General features: G+C 53.9%; 2 protein-coding genes across 3 annotated transcripts; one reads left to right on the top strand and one right to left on the bottom strand.

Moving 5' to 3' along the window:
• Nucleotides 1-260: 260 nt before the first annotated feature.
• Nucleotides 261-4,541, top strand: CDC20 (cell division cycle 20). The gene is made up of 9 exons (XM_010157114.1): nucleotides 261-407; nucleotides 1,151-1,247; nucleotides 1,774-1,902; nucleotides 2,250-2,446; nucleotides 2,802-2,896; nucleotides 3,208-3,439; nucleotides 3,549-3,674; nucleotides 3,841-3,958; nucleotides 4,270-4,541. Exons 1-9 carry the CDS (start codon nucleotides 336-338, stop codon nucleotides 4,446-4,448), a joined length of 1,245 nt encoding a protein of 414 aa, XP_010155416.1. The 5' UTR covers nucleotides 261-335; the 3' UTR covers nucleotides 4,449-4,541.
• Nucleotides 4,542-7,856: 3,315 nt separating this feature from the next.
• On the bottom strand, nucleotides 7,857-11,584 carry ELOVL1 (ELOVL fatty acid elongase 1). 2 transcript variants are annotated; one of them, XM_010157095.1, is made up of 7 exons: nucleotides 11,524-11,584; nucleotides 10,904-11,094; nucleotides 10,661-10,741; nucleotides 10,397-10,453; nucleotides 10,012-10,117; nucleotides 9,715-9,851; nucleotides 7,857-9,306 (listed from the first exon to the last, which is right to left on the bottom strand). In XM_010157095.1, the coding sequence occupies exons 1-7, from the start codon at nucleotides 11,567-11,569 to the stop codon at nucleotides 9,052-9,054; spliced, it is 873 nt and encodes a 290-aa protein (XP_010155397.1). In that variant the 5' UTR covers nucleotides 11,570-11,584; the 3' UTR covers nucleotides 7,857-9,051. The 2 variants fall into 2 exon arrangements, with proteins under 2 accessions (XP_010155397.1, XP_010155405.1); XM_010157103.1 differs by lacking the exon at nucleotides 10,661-10,741 and having other exon boundaries at nucleotides 8,488-9,306; nucleotides 11,524-11,569.
• Nucleotides 11,585-16,576: the final 4,992 nt, after the last annotated feature.

Raw genomic sequence — 16,576 nt, 5'->3', positions numbered from 1 at the left:
GAACGGTACTTTTGCATCCTCCCCTCATCTGCGGACTCTTGTTGCACAAGGAGCCGTCTCCTGGCAGCCTCTAACTGGAGCTTAGTGCCGTTATACAGGGGGCCAGAACTACGAGTGAGCTGTGAGTGGATGGCGTGAGTTCTCCGAGCCCTGCCTGTCTGGTAGATGTGAGGGAGAAAAGTACTGGGTTTGCCGTCTCTTGCAAGCTCGAATACAGGATATTCAGTAGCTGTAAGACAATATTTCTGCATGTGAATGCAGGTAAATCTGGATCCAAAATCCAGAGCACCCCAACAAAGGCCGGAGGGGATCGCTTCATTCCCACCCGAAGCACTATGCAGATGGAGATTGCAAATTTCCTCCTAACCAAAGAGAATGACCCTGCTGAGAAGTCACCTACCAAGAAGGTGAGCATATTCCCAAGTTATAATTATTACCAAACACCTCATCCTTCCTAGCCTTTTACAGATATGCAAATTGTAAGTTCTATTATGGTACTGACAGCCCCAGCCATCACTCCTTCCAGCTCTGGGCTTCAGGAGCCTAGGATGAGGTGGAAGCTGCAGAGCCTGTGAACTTGTTCCATTCACAGCTCTACAGTGGAAGCTGGAGCCTTAGCGTAGCTGCTCTTGAGGGATGTTTCCCTAGGATAGGGGAGAGCATAGACCCTTACACCTCTGCTTCCACTCACTCTAGGCTGTGCTGCTGATGGTAGCAACATTGACCTTTGGGCTAACGAGGCTTTAAAATAGAGCAGGCTACAGAGACAGAGAGCTGAGAGCCTCTGTGCAGTGAAACTGCTGGTGGTAGCTATTCTAGGACAATGTTTACATGGGGAGCTATTCTGGAATGTGTACACTGTTCTGAAATCTGTTTATGAAGCGTTTGGTCCCTTATGGCTGTGGCTTTTCCCACTGGCAATGAGACACTGAATTTGCCACTCTTCTATGAAAACATGAGCAGGACAGTGTGCCAGCGTCTGAGGAAAAACTACTTTGAGCAGCCTGTCTGTAGCTGGCTCCCAGAGTACAGCTGTACCCCTCCTCATTCTAGAAGGGGCTTAGGTGTATGCTCTGCCAGCTGCAGCTTTAAGCACAGCGTAGGCTTTGTGTTTCACATGCGTCTCACTGGGGGTGGTTTGTCTTTGTAGGAGCAACAGAAGGCCTGGGCAATGAATCTGAATGGCTTTGACATAGACGAGGCAAAGGTACTCCGCCTCAGTGGAATGCCACAGAATGCTCCGGAAGGTATGATACAGGGTCTGCGAGCTGACTCAGCTGGTGAGATTTGGGCAGGGGAATAGAAACACAGAGGCCCTGTGTGTGGACGGGGGAGAGAACTGGCATCTCAGAGCTCTTCTTCACACTGGAGTCTCCCTCCTTGGGTTCCTGAGGTTGAGGGCCTGTTCACAGCTACAGTGGATTTATTTACGGAAGGTTGAAATGACTGCTGGTTGTATGGCAGGTGGCAAACTTCTGAGGTCTGCAAAAGCTTCAAACTCTGTGCACTTTGCAGCTCAACTGTCACAAAACATATTGGGATACAGAAAACCAAGTGTTTGTCAGTTGAACTTGTTCCTGCAATTAGGGAATAGGAGCTTATCCTGGTTTAGCAGTTAATACTGCTACTGATGTTTGCATGCTGTATTCCTCCCTGAGAAGAGATTAAACTCAGGACTTCATTTTCACTGGAAGGGATTTCTAGTTGGATGAGCAGCACTCAGCTGCGAGGAAACCACAACTCACGTTAACAGATCTGTTCCTCTGTGCACAGGCTATCAGAGTAACCTGAGAGTGCTCTACAGTCAGAAAACAACACCTGGATCCAGCAGGAAAAAAGGCAGATACATTCCCTCAATGCCAGACCGGATCCTGGATGCACCAGAGATCCGCAATGACTATTGTAAGTAGGCTGCGATGCTGCGTGCTGGGCACTGAGGTAATTCTACACTGGAATGCAGCTCCTAGGACGGTGTGGTCTGTGGAACTGGAGCTCTAACTGGGCTGTTTCAGTATCTTACACACCCAGGCTAGCACTGACCACTTCTGAGTGTCCCTGTGTAGCCTCAGAGGAACAGGGGTCCAGAGGGCCATGCAGGTGACTCGGATCAGGACTACCTGACCCCACTAGCTGGGCACGGTGACGTCCAGAGGGCTGCTGTGTCCGTGCAGATCTGGCATTGGCACTGGTGAAGGGCAGGGCTCTGTGGGTAAGCACAGTGTGACCTGCGTTGCTTTTCCAAATTGTAGATTTGAATCTCATTGACTGGAGCTCTCAGAACTTCCTGGCGGTGGCTCTGGACAACTCTGTCTATTTGTGGAATCATGCTTCTGGGGCAATTATCCAGCTGCTGCAGATAGAGCATCCAGATGACTATATTTCCTCTGTGTCATGGATTAAGGAAGGAAACTACCTTGCTGTTGGCACAAGTAACGCTGAGGTCCAGGTGAGTGCAGAAGTGAAACTACAGGTGTTGTCTGGGGATTGCTGGAGCTGTGGGGCCCTGGGACAAAGGCTTTGCTGGCACACAGTGCGTTCTAACTTGCCTTTACTAGTGTGGGGTGGAAATGTCCACATCCAGCCATGGCCAGTGACCAACTGCAGCAGCAAGGCAGCGTTTGGTTTTGGGGTTTTCCCACACCTGGAGTTGCCCTCTGTTCTGTAGGCATGAGATACAAATTGATCTGTGCTCCCATACTGACAAGGTTGAATGCCCAAGCCTCTGTGGTGAGGTTCCCAGGGCAAAGCCATAGGGCTGGGTTTCCTCATCCTCTGGATAACTTGCTGCTCTGCCTCTCTAGGTGTGGGACATACAGCAGCAAAAACGTCTCCGGAATATGACCAGCCATTCTTCCCGTGTGGGGTCCCTCAGCTGGAACAGCTACATCCTCTCCAGGTAAAGCAGAGCGTGAGGGTGGGTGAAGGGCAGTGTCTAGCTGTTGCAGGTTCCTGTCCTAGATCTGGGAGTGGTGTGGGGTAGGGATGGCTTGGGATTCTTACTTGGCCTGTTCTGCTGCAACTGTCGGGGGGCAGACCTCCCTTCCACTTTGAAGAGCTTCTATGGCTGCTTTGCTCACACCAACAGGCCAGCGATGCTGGTAACACTGGTTCAAACCTAGTGTCAGGTACAGCAGTCTTGCAACAGCACAAAAATGGATTTTGGTGAAAATACATGCCTGTCTGACCCTGTGAGCCTTCTCTCCGCAGTGGGGCACGGAGTGGCCACATCCACCACCATGATGTCAGAGTGGCAGAGCATCATGTGGCCACGCTTGCTGGCCACACGCAGGAGGTGTGTGGACTGAAGTGGTCTCTAGATGGCCGCTACCTGGCCAGTGGTGGCAATGACAACCTGGTGAACGTCTGGCCGTGCACCCAGGGGGACAGTGGAGAATTTGCTCCTGTACAGACCTTCACTCAGCACCACGGTGCTGTCAAGGTGAGCACAGGGCTGGTGTGGGTGCCTGTCGGTGTGCAAGGCAGACCTGCAGCGCTACCTGTGCACAGGTTGCCTTGTGTGTGTGTCTTAAGGAACCTTTTCCTCTCAGGCTGTGTCGTGGTGTCCATGGCAGGCAAATATTCTAGCCACTGGAGGTGGGACTAGTGACAGACAGATCCGCATCTGGAATGTGTGCTCCGGCGCCTGCCTCAATGCTATTGATGCCCATTCCCAGGTGAGATGTGAACATCAGCTGGGTGACAAACACCTTCTGGCCAGACACCAGCAGAGAGCTGCTGGCTCCTGAGGCCCAGCGGCACGGGGAGGGGACTGTGCTCATCTCTGGGGGGCGAGCATCGGCACAAGCAGCTTGTCTTACCTGCATTACTACCTCTTCCCAGGTCTGTTCTATCCTGTGGTCAACAAACTACAAGGAGCTTATTTCAGGCCATGGCTTTGCACAGAATCAGTTGGTCATATGGAAGTATCCAACGATGGCCAAGGTCACTGAGCTGCGAGGTAAGCTGGGCCTTTTGCCCTTACTGCTGGAGGCAGGGGTAATCCTTGGATTGAGCAGGGTGGTGGTCTTGCCTGGAGCATCCCTGGTGCAGAATGGTGCCCAGGGGTATGCTGCTAGAGGGAGGCACACACCTGTGGGCTGCTGTGTTCTCCAATTTTTTTTTTCCTGCTGCTGCAGTGTGGTGTGGGAACAGCTGTGCAAGCTGGTGGGGCTTATGGAAGCAAACTTTTGACCCCTGTGGTAGAACCAGAGGGACCCCGGGGCATATGGTGACCAGTCCTGCCCTGACTGCACACCTCCTCCTCCTCAGGTCACACTGCCAGAGTCTTGAACCTGACTATGAGTCCTGATGGTGCAACAGTGGCCTCGGCAGCTGCTGATGAAACACTGCGGCTGTGGCGCTGTTTTGAGATGGACCCCATAAAGAAGAAGGAGAAAGAGAAGGCAAACAGTGCCAAAAGCAGCATCATTCACCAGAGCATCCGCTAAGCACACAGGGCTGTTGTGGGGAGTGGGGAAACTTGACTTGCATACTGTACAGTATTTTAAGTGTTAATAAACTGCTTTAATTTGATTTCTTTTTTTAAGGGAGTCTGATTGGAGAAAAGGCTGTGACTTACAGAAACAAGTCCCTCTTCCCTGAGGTTTGGGATGTGGACAAGTGGTGGAGCTCTTGTTCTTTAGGCAGCCTAAACCTAGTCCTGGGAGAAGGATGCTGTGCATGGGCTGTACTTCTGCATCTGTCCCAGCTGAGGCAGATGGCACCTGCCCCATCTTAATGCTGACCACACATGCAGCAGCTCTACCAGCAAGGGAAGCTGTAGTTTGGATGACCTCTTAACTCCATCCCCAATCAGAGGGTGTCAAAACTGACCCTTCACAGAATTCCAGCCCTGTAGCAGGGTAAGAAGAACTATCCCAGTTTAGCAGTAAACCAGCTCTAAGCCCTAAGGGAGGGCCCCCTGCCCAGCTGCTGCCTGCTTTGGTGCCAGCTGGGGTGGGGAGGAGCAAGGCTTGCCTGGAAGCACAGATATCTGTATTCTGCCTCCTGGCCAGGTGTGCACCTACCACTGCCAGAGCAGTCTGGGGTCTTGTTTTTGGCAGCCTGAGCTGCAGTGGTGCAATGCAATGGGGAAAATAAAAGGCAGGGGAGCCTAGAAACATAAACAGATGGGGCTGTAGTAACCCCAAAGGCCAGAAAGGGGCTGGCAATGGTGTGAAGTCTGATGCAAAATTAAAGGTTAGTTTATATTGCCACAGCCAGCTCAGAAGTCATGCAAGAGGCTCCCAAAGCACCACCAACCCAACATGTGGCCCATGGCCATATGCTCTTCCAGCAGCCCTGATCCCTGATTCCCCCTCCTGCTGAGGGGAAGCCCTGGTGCCAAGCTCCAAGCAGGGAAGCAGGCAGTCAGGCTCAACTGACATTTGGTAAAGTTTAAAAACTCCCCAGCACCTGGAAAAATGCATTTTTTCCAGGCCCAGTTGTGCTGGTGCAAGCTGCAGGGAGCGTATTGGAGCCTTGACCTGAGCAAGAGCCAGCATGGCCACAGCTCCCATGCTGCTCTGCATCCTGGAGCCGTGGTGTCTGAGGTTACAGGGCTGTGCCAGACCCATCCAGCCTGTCCTTCAGCTGCACCAGCACAGCCTGGGGCACCCTGGGCCTCTGGGCAGCTGATTAGCACCTTGGCCTGTGCTCTCATCAGCCTGTGATTAGCTGGGACTGGATTAACAACTGTTTTCACCTTCCTCCGAGTACCGTACCACGCTGTACCTGGTGCCAGGCTCCTGCTCTGCCTCCTCAGCTTGAAGCCAGCTGGAGCCTTCAAAGGTAGGCAGCATGGCACCACCTTCAGCTGTGGGCCAGCCAGTGCACACTCACCACTGCTGCCCTGTGCCTGCTGCCGAGATGGGGGCACAGTCTCAAGGAACAGCTTGCGCAGCTGAGCCCAGCACCTTCACAGCAGGGCTATCCCCATTTGGCCACCTGGGGAGGTGCAGTGGAGGAAGAGGTAGTTCTCCTTCCTCTTCACAGCCAACTCCCAAGGCAGCAGCTGGATCTATTGCAGATGGGGGCCGGAACCCACGTGCAAGGTTTGGCTCTTCCCCAGAGTCACACTGCTGGTGTAGGAGCCCAGCCCCACATCCCAGCAGCTTGATGCTGGGAGTTAGCACAGACTGACTCTGTGATCCCACAGCAGATTAAGGCTTCCAGTGGTTCCTGACCTTGGAAGGAAGGCTTTACATGCCTGAAAGCTGGTGTCGTTCCTGCACTCCCCTGTAATAGCAGCTTATCTTTCGCAGACAGCCTGTCTTGCCTCCCTTCTTAGCACATACCTACACCCAGAAGCTGTGCATTACACACCCCTTGAAAGTCCTCTGAGGGTTACTGGAAGGCAATGGTAGCACAGGGTCTTCCTTTGGCCCCTATACTGGTCCTACTGCCCTGGAGCGAGGATGAGAGGAAGGAGCTGGGCGCTGACCCAGCAGGCCCAGGAAATGCTGCCATATAAGGTGTGAATTCAGTTCAGAGCAGCAGCCCAGCCTGACCATGACAGGGTATAAATTACCAAGTGCTGTGGCCTAGCCCACGGAAAGATCCCAGCTAACAGGAACAATTGGAGGAAGGGAACACAGAGCACACCTCGGGAACAGCCCACTTTAAAATGCCAGGCGTTAAGTAGTTTAAAGTTTGTTACTATTTTGGGCAAAAGCAAAGACAGTCCTGTCCTTACAAAGAGACAGCTGAGGGGGGAGGAGGAGGCTAGACAGGAAAAGCTCCATCTCAGCTGGACTGTCATCTACAGCTCCTGGAGTAGTGGTTTCTGAGCACTGAACTCACCCCTTCTGCAGGGAGCAGAACTGCCCCTCCTGCCAGGCCTTGCCCATGGAGAAGCAGCAACAACAGGGGGAACACTACACGGTCCGTAAGCCAGATCCCCTTGCAGGGCTGCATATGTACAAGGGCACTGAGCCCTGTAAGACAGCGCGATGCCCACATGCAGTGGGCTGTCACACCAGCCCAGCTCCTGTGAGGAGGCCATCCTACATTGCAGAGCATGGCCTTGAATGGCAGGGCCAGCAGAGCTTTCCCCCACAAGGCCTGCTCTAGGGCTTTGGCTGGACATCCACTAAGCTCTCCCACACCCCAGCCAAACCTACAGAAACTTGGCTTCTGGAAGCCTGCTGGTCTAACACATTCCTCCCTGCCACAAGCAGCCCAGCTGGCTACCCACCCCTCTTCCCAGGCTTGAGTCAGCACCTCGGCTGGCCTCTGCACAGGAGGGCCCGGGGCACAAGGCGGTGGGGAAGGCAGCAGTGCGCACAAACAGCAGTGAAGGGGAGCCAGACAGTACCAGGTGGTAGAGAAGGCAGCACCCAGGCAGGAAGAGGCACTGCTGTAACACAAGCAAAGCAGCAGCAACATGAACACCATGTTCTGCACAGGGACATTCACAGACAGCAACAGCTTTGGCTTCAGCAGATGCACAAAGCAGACGGGTGTTTCCCCATCACCGGGATTTCTGGGGTCTCCATTCCCTGCTCTGCTACACCTCAGCTCCCCCAGATTGCTGAAAAGCAGCAGCTCCTTCTGGGCAGCTGGCCCAGGTCCCAGCCCACACCCACACTCCACCCCAGCCATTCTTTCCCAGGGTGGAGCTACTTTCACAAGGGGAGCCCTGACACATTTCCTGCCCTGAGCACTACTCTACCAAAACGCCTGGAAAAAATCTGCCATCTGCTTCATCAGCAGGCTGCTATCACCCTCTCCCCCCAACACATAAACCTGCTCCACCAGCTGAGTCTCCCAGCACTGCCTCCAACCACACAGGGTAAGACCAAGCACCTGGAACAGCTTCTGAGCACAGCAAGCCAGGAAAAACAAGAGGACAGAGCCATTTCTCCTTCTGTTTGTTTATTTGATAGAAGAGCAGCCCAATTTGACAGGGCCTGGCTCCTTCACCTCATCCTCAAGGCCACCATCATGGTTTTGGGTACAGCCAGAGCAGGCGATGGGCACCAGGCCCAGGAAAGCTGCTGCGCTGCGCTGCCCTGCTGTAGGGCAGCACACCTTCACCCAGGCCCAGCCCGACCCACAGAGGCAAGAGGTGCTCACTGTTACACCACAGCAGGGCACGCTACTGTCACCCTCCACTGTGCTCATGCTGGGCCAGAGCAGGGCTTGCTCCCAAGCACGAGAGCCTGGGAGCCAATTCTAGGGGCAATTATTGCTGAAGTCTTGAGTCTGCAGGAATCAGTGGTCCACGGCAAGGCTGAGCCTGGCTTCCCCCACTCTGGAGCAAGCCACCAGCTGCCATACAGGATCAGGTGAGTGTGGCTAAAGCACACACTAAGCACCCAAGCCCAGGCACACAAAGGCACAGCAGCCTGGGCTTGTTTTGTGAGAAGGCATTTCAGGCTGTCACAAGCCCTGCTACATACTAGGCAGAGGGCATGTGTACTGTACTGGGCAGGCCCGGGCCCTCGACCCCAGGGGCACTGCCCCTACATTCTCCACAGCCACTCCTGAGTACAGACACTGGGGCAGGACCCCCCCACCTGGGCACATGGAGACACACAGCACTGTGGCATGGAACAGGGTGGCACAAGGCACGGTGGAGCAGGAGCACTAGCACTTGAGCTGGCAGTGGCAACCAACCAGGGACAAGTCTGCTCATCCACAAAGGCTCTGAGGAGACAGGGAAGAGGAGAGGGCACCAGGACAGGGACCGGTCTCTTCTTTTGGTCCTACTCAGAAGGAAATGGCCCCCGGGCAGAAGGGCCAGATGTAGGCACTTGGGGCAAGTTCCTTTGGAAACACTGGAATGGGGCTGCAGCCCTGTGATGCAGGCAGCTGCCTCTCTGCTCAGCAACACTGAGAAACAGTACAAGCCCTCCAGGAGGGGAAGTCGTCACCCATGGCTGCTCAGAGCAGAGGGGCTGGGCATGCAGACAGAGGACAGCAGGGCTGGGCACAGGGGTACAACAGTCTGTAGGCACTTGACTTGGCTAGTGGCACCCAGGAACAGGGGAACAGGTCCCAGCTGCCTCTGCCCCGGGGCTCTCATTGGCTCTGGGAGGGCCTTGCCTTCTAGTTGGCTTTGACCTTGCCATTGGTGATGGTGCCATTCTCATGGATGCTGCTACCGTTGTGCTGGGCTGCTTGCTGAGCCACCCTTGGCAACCGTTTGCCCTTGGTGTAGGACTGATACCAGAAGTTGGAGAAAAGGATGAAGAAGATAGTCCCATAAATCCAGATGAGATGGATGAAGATGGGGAACTGGTACTGGCAGCTGGGCATGAAGTAATACTGGGAGATGTGGACGGAGACAATCACAAACTGGGCCTGGGAGCAAGGCAGAGCAGGAACAAGTTACTCATGGGAGCAGGGTCAGTGATCCCACTAGACACCTAAGTAAAACCAAACTTCCCCCTCTCAAGTAGGGGTCTTCACTGTGAGGTGCAGTCAGCAGCAGCTGGAAGAGGCAAGCAGAAGTCTCCAGGCAAAATGTGCCTCTCCCTCCTGACATGGCTGCAGCCCAGGGCCAGCAGGCTGAGCAGCACCTACACCCAAACCAGGCTGGTAGGGCTACCAGAGGCCCACAGTGGCCAGAGCTGCTAGAAGCCAAGAGTGAGAGGCTGCAGAAGAGACAGGTACAGCTGCTGGCTGCACCACCCATGGGTACAGGGGCTAACCTGGCCTGGCCCTCACAGCAGAGGCTGAGGCACATGCTCTGCTCCTCAGAAGACTCACCAGCTGGATGGCAGTGATGTGCTTCTTCCACCACAGGTACTTCTGAAAGGCAGGTCCTGCTGCTGACAGCCCATAGTAGAAGTACATGACAACATGCACCATGGAATTGATCATGGCATGGAACGAACCCATTCCCCCTGTTAAGACACATTTTCAATAGCACAAGTCAATCCTCCACAGCAATTAGTGCTACAAGGAACTTCTAGGATCCCAGCAGGGGCAAAATTCCCTTCCCAGCAATCTGGGGATAGTCCCACCCTTCCACCAAACTGTGCATGCAGGCAGTTTCCACCTTACCTGGGCCAAACCTCGCCCCCCACCACCAGCTCCAAGGCAGAACAGAGTGGTGGAAGAGGTGCAGGAATGTGACCTGTTCATTCTTCTTCCTCAAGACAAAGATCACCTGCAATGAGAGACCAACAGCATCAAGGACCTGCAGCCCTGGGAGCAGTTAGAGCAAGCTGGGCCACTAATTCAGTGTTTGATCTCACAGCCACCACACATTAGGTCACCCCACAGCTTCCAGAGCTTTAACACACCACGAGTGACCTCCTTGGCACTGAGGCCAGGCAGAAGTACTGCCAGGTCAGACAGAAAGGGCTGAGGAAAGCAGCTGCCCCAAGTACACTGAGCCCCAACTCCCTGCCCAGCAAGTAGGGACAAGGCCGCCTCATTAACTCACCGTGTCAGTCAGTTCAATGAATTTGGAGAAGACAAAGAGCCAAGCAACACTGACCATCTGCAACAGAACAGGTTAACATTAGAGACCCACCTCAGCCTGAGCATGCCCAGTGACCAAGCGTCTCCATACAGTAACCCTGGGATGAAACCAAGGGTCAGGGTTGTAAGCCCTCTGCCCCAGGAGAGGCAGGTAGCTGTGACCTTGCTGCCCAAACACAAGCATTAAAGGCCACCCCTTCTTACTGGGAGAGGGACAAGAACTCACCCGGAGGGCCTTGGGGTCCTGCGAGAAGTCCACAGGGTCACATCGCCAGGTGTACCCAGTAAGCCACCCTGCCATCAGGAACTGCAGCAAGAACATAGTCAGGGTGAGGCCCAGCACATCACCCACTGCACTACCCAAGCCATGGGCAGAAGGGCAAGAGCAGCCTGTAAAAGTGCTCCCCATCACCCACACAGGCTGCATGGACTGTTTTGCGTGCCACAAAGCCTACTGCCAACAACTCACCTCATAGACTATGTAAAGTGACAGTCCCACCAGAAAGAAGTTGTATAGCACCATGAATTTCTTCAGGTTTAAAGGCTTCCTGTTGGCCATTAGCCGGGGACCCAAGGACAGTACAAAGTAGACATATGCCAGAAGGATGCCCATCACAAGGAACGGGGACTGCATCAGTGGATAATCAGCGATGCGGGGGTCTGCAGAGACAGCCACAGTGCGGGGCAGTTAGCAACCTCACTCCAATCTGCTGCCAAGAATGCTACTCCCAGACTGGTGGCAAAGTCATGGCAATCCTGTTTCCCTAGGATGGGAGTGCAGGTAGGAAAACAGAGGCTGGCAAAACCAGCCAAACTAAGGTACAGCCTGAAGCCACACTGCAGGGCAGCATGGAGACTCTCTGCCCATGGGGGGCACAAATGTCCCAAAAGGGCCTGCACAGGCATTGAGGCAAAGATATCTTAACAGCCAGCCCAAAAATCCCAGAGCTGCATCTGCATCAGGACAGAGGCAGGACACAGGTAGACCCAGACAGCTTCAGGGATGACAAACCACCCTGCTGCACCTGTGGCAGGTAGTAAGGCATGAAGTGCCACCTGCCCTGCAGCTGAGCAGAGCCAAACACTCACCTGCTTTCTTCATGAAGTCCTGATACATGGTCACAATCCCCTCCATAGTGGTGGCAGTATCTCTGCAGAGAGAGGAAAGGCAGATCAGGCAGCTGTTTTCCCAGGAGGATACACTGTAGAGCACAACCCTACACACCAGCAAGTTTCAAGCATAGCTTCAGAGGCACAGCCATGTGTATCTGGCCAGCATTACTCTCAGCTGATCACACACCAGCATCCGCTTTCCAGTTGGGCCACATGCTCCTCACTGAGCCTGGCCCCATATCCCAGCTCTGCTGGGAACCCCACCATCAGCAGTTCTTCCAAGGCAGGATCCTAACATTTCAAGCCAGCTAGGAAAGCTTCCAACCTCAGCAATGTATCTCCAGCTCCTTACCTTAGTTTTGCCCTTACAGTACAGACTCAAGGGCATCAACACAACCTTGCCACCCACATCCACTCACACTGCTCTGCCTGACCCTGGTGCAAAGTCTCCAAGGGAGATGCAGAGCTGGCCTACACTCCCCACAGACCAGTGCCTTCACTGTCAGCTTTGGGCTCCTGCCCACTCATCCCCACCAGGGAAGCAACACAGCATCCCTGGCAGACCCACTGCATGAGGAAGGAAAGCCATTGCTTCAGAAACAAACACCAGTTTCTGGTCTTGGAGTTCCTGGTTCCAAATACTTGCACAAAACCTTCCTGACAAGAACTACCACCCCATAACCCAGCACCAGGCTAGGTGCAGCCTACTTGGCAATGACATTTCCACTCCTCTTCCAGACAGGGGACAGTATTCCCAGGTAGTAGAAAGCCACACGAGAAGACTATAAGGCTGTGAGGAGAAGGACTGGCACTCTCCCCACACTTGCTCAGCCTCACTCTAAGCACACACCAGACCGCAGTCCAGACAGACACTCCCCAGACAAGCAGGAAGAACCCATGCTCTTGCTGCTGCAGGACAGTTTGGAACACCCTCACCCAGCTCCCCATCCACTCCCAGCCCAGAGGACACCAGAGCAGCAGGAAGGAGGCAAAGCACAGGTCCTGACTCACCCACCTGTGAGGGAGGCATTCCCAACAGCTGATACCAGCCACTCCACCTACCCCCCTTCCTCCAGAAAGGTGCACAGAACACTGCCCACACACAGGCCTGGGGAGACAGGTCCCCAGCCCTGTTAAACCTCCCCAGGAGGTTTATTGCTGCCACCACCAGGCAGCGCACTGCCTCTCCCAGGCAGCAGCCAGGAGGCTGAAGCCAGAGTAACCTCATTCCCAGTAAGGTCCCAGCTGAAGTATCCAGCAGCCACTGCCACCTCAGCCCCCACCAGAATCACTCCAAGAGTAAGAGCTCAAAGTGATCTCTGCTGTAGCTGGTACCCAGGCAGGAAGGCGGCAGACACCACCTGTGCAGTGCTACCACACACCGACGTGACAGGCTTTGCCGGCAGCTCACAGCAGCCTGGCACACACCACTGGCTCACTGTTACCTGCAAGTCACTTCAGGCAGCCTGCCCAGTCATACCCTGTGTGCTCCTCCAAGCTGGGCAACCCTTGCAACAGCAGTGGGGTGGAACAGGTCTCCCCCTTCACCCCCACCCCTCAAGCAATCCTCCAGAGCAGCCTGCACAGCCAAGAACTTTTGCTATACTTCAGAAAGCACAGAAGGTGGTTCCTCATGCAGCTGCATCAAAGGTGGCAGCAAGAGGGTGAAGCCCACCTGGGACTTAACCCCACACCGCCGGGGCACCAGCAGCAGAAGAGATGTTCACCTTCCCAACCCAAGGTTAAGAGGTTCAATAGCAAGTAATACTCACTTGTGTCACTGTGATACAAGTAGTAATTAAGGTCCTGGGCACTGCCAAGATTATCCACTCTCCATGTGCAGAGGCCAGAAAAGCGTAGCAGGAACTATAGCATCCTTGAGAGCCACTCAAGGCTCCAGCTGCGGGAAACACAGCAAGTCCAAGTCCCGAAAGCTGCTGAGCTTCATGTTGCTTTAATGGCAAAGAGCAAGCTCCAAACTTGTCTGTCTAGTTTCAACTTTCAACCACTACATCCAGCTACACCTTTATTTGCTAGATTGAGGAGCCCTCAAGAGTTAGTTCCCAGCACAGGTACCTAGCCAAGCTCTGTGTTTATCTTATCGAGCTGAATGAGTCAGCCTTACTACAGGTCCAGGGCAGAGACAACCCCTGCAGAGCACTCGCCTATTTCGGCAGGCTGGGATAAGATAGCATCAGTCACCTAAAACCTCAGAGCTACATCTCACACTGCAGAGTAACACTGCAGCTCAGGCACCATGGATTACTTTGCTGACCTTGATGCCAGCAAGGACCCCAGCTCAACACAATTCAGGTTCCCAGGACACAAGGGACTTGGGTGAGAAGACTCAGTTAGAGGTAGAACTGCAGTTCTACCCTGACAGAGCTGCTGAAGGCTGCACAGAGCTGACAGCAGACAAAGGTCATCCTGGCAGCAGCCCTGACCCCAGACAACTGTGCCCCAAGGAGCAGAAGGCCACTTCAACCCAGCACTAGCACAGAAGTTGCTGTTCACACTGGTGGGGACAAGTCCCTCTTGCTGCTGTGTCTTGTGAAGCACTCCCAGCAGTCCTACAGCCATACATGCCACAGGGAGAGGGGAGGCATTGGACTTGTCCTCAACATGGGCTCTGGGCAAGCACCAGGACTTCTACCAGAGCAGAACTATCAGGGTTATGCTACAGGCCCTTATGAAAAGGGACCTGTGCATCTCCCATGGCTTCCCTAGGCAGAACAACATCCTGCTGCGTTCAGCTAACAGAGCAACCACATCTCCAGGGAACCCCGGAAGTATCTGGGTCTTTGAGACCTGGTATCCACACTGGAATGCTACTGTCCCGAATTAGACAGAGGCTGAAGCACACCTTGCTCAGGGGTAGCCTAGGGGTGTTGGCAGTTGAGCTGCCAAGGGAAATTGTAGAGGAGGCCCAAGCATTACCCTCACTAAGCAGGTAGATGCAAAGTGCACTGGCCTGCCCAAGCCACGATGGCTCCATGCCAACCTTTCTGCTGCAGGCAGGGGTTTTCCAGCACAGAGCAGCAAGTGTCTGGGAACCTGAACTCACCCCTGCCATTTCCAGGGATGGAACAACACCAGCACCTGAGGTCCCTCTCTGCACTTCAAGAGGGGTTCACCAACCAGCCAGGCATCTGCTTTTACTGCCCTTCATGTTACACTGCACATCGCACAACAGGCATTTACAGCTCAGCGGTTGGTATCTGTCCTCTCTGCAGAGGGGAGACACTTAGTCTCCTTTGAGTCTTCCCAAGCCCTAGGTCTCTTGGGCAAGGAACTGGGAGGAGATGGGAAACCCAAAGCTGAGCCTTTAACAACTGAAGTCAGGTCAAGCAAGCAGGTCCAAGCATCCCAAAGCACCAGGAACCCTCAGGGCCCAAACACACCCTGCACAATACCTAAACTTGCAACGCATCTCCTCCCACCTCTCAACAGGCTGTCACTTCCCCATCTCAGCAAGAAAGTTCCCCACTATTTGCAAGCCAGAGTACCAGGCCACATTCTGCCCCAGTAACCCACATCAAGCATTAGATACTTGCTTGCACCAAGCAATGTGTAGACTGTGTAATTCCAGCAAGCTATACAGCTAATTAGTGCAACTTCAGCAAGAACAGCAAGGCCCTTTATAATCAGCCCCAGAGCAGTTAGAACACAGCATTGTGATCCACAACACTGACACAGACCACAGCTCAACCCAGTTAGTTTTGTTAACAGCCTCACAGGGCACATCTCTCCCCACACAACAGCCATCCAACACCCAACATTCCTACTCCATCAGCACTCGAGTCAGAAATCGGTCTGTAATAAGTGAGAAAGCAAGCCACCCTAATCTCCCCACTAGTGTAATTACACGCAGCACCAAAACAGTCTGGTAGGTGGCCACAGAGCTGCCACCCCAGGGAGAGCTGGCACAGGGCCCTTGACGAACTGGCTAAAGCAGGCCTGGCCCCTGTGGGGCTCCAAGGGAGTAGCAACCCTCAAAGGTCAGGAGATAACCAGCTGGCCAGAGATCAAGCCAACCCACATCCCTGACCTACAAGCTGGCAGCAAGCCTTGCTGCCTGATGCAGCTCCAACCTCCACTGTCTCCCAGGAAGAGGCATCTTCCTCCCCCAGCTCCCAACAGCAGCACCTGCCCAACTTCCTGGAGCTCCAGAAAGTCATTGCAGGGTCCAGCAAGGCCTGCATGCAGCTCTGCATCCAGGGAGCATGTTTCCCAGCAGAGCTGTGGGGGCCTGTGAATCAGAAGGATCTGTCAGCAGCAGCAGTCTCTGTGGAGGAGTGGGACTGATCAACCTGGGGTCTGGTAGCCCCAGACCAGGCACAGACAGGGCTGCACACAGCACGCACTGAGGCTGGCACTTCAGACCATCACCAAGAGCTATCAGCCACAACTCCATGAGCAGCTTTCCTGAGCTTATACTCAAGCGAATCCAGTAAGACAAGGATCACCTGCCCTGAACAACACAAACAGCAAGGCAGTCGGAGCATAAGGGGGAGAAGCATCCTGGCTATCTGTGAGCAGCCACATCCAGTTCTTTATGAACTCTGCAGCAAGATTGCTCTAAGACTGAATTTTACCATGAAATACAAAAAACTGGATTTGGATCTCCTTCTGTTGCTCTGTGCTCAGGTGAGAGGGAGAGGGGCCTGTAACCTGCTAGTGCACACTCACAGTATCTTGGGACACCAGCTCAAGCACATGCAGCAGAGCACAATTCAACAGGAGAGCTGTATTCAAGTACACCTGCAGTACTGGTAACAACTTCAGCCATCTCACTGAAGACCCTGCTAAGGCACTGTTATCCATATGATATTAAGTCATGGTTTTCCTTCAAGAGGGAAAAAAAAAAAATCACAGCCTAAAGAGGTACCTGTGCACCAGCTTACAGGGCACACAAAACCAGCCCGGCAGCAGCAAAGGCTGCTATGGTTCAAGTGTGGAAAGCCAGACCAGCAGACTAGAATAGGGTTTTCCTGGCCCTATTGTGATTATCCTGGCCCTATTCCTTGGA

This window comes from Eurypyga helias, unplaced genomic scaffold (assembly GCF_000690775.1).
Source record: "Eurypyga helias isolate BGI_N326 unplaced genomic scaffold, ASM69077v1 scaffold12600, whole genome shotgun sequence".
NCBI classification, from domain to species: domain Eukaryota; kingdom Metazoa; phylum Chordata; class Aves; order Eurypygiformes; family Eurypygidae; genus Eurypyga; species Eurypyga helias.
This window is presented reverse-complemented; position numbering and strand designations above follow the sequence as displayed.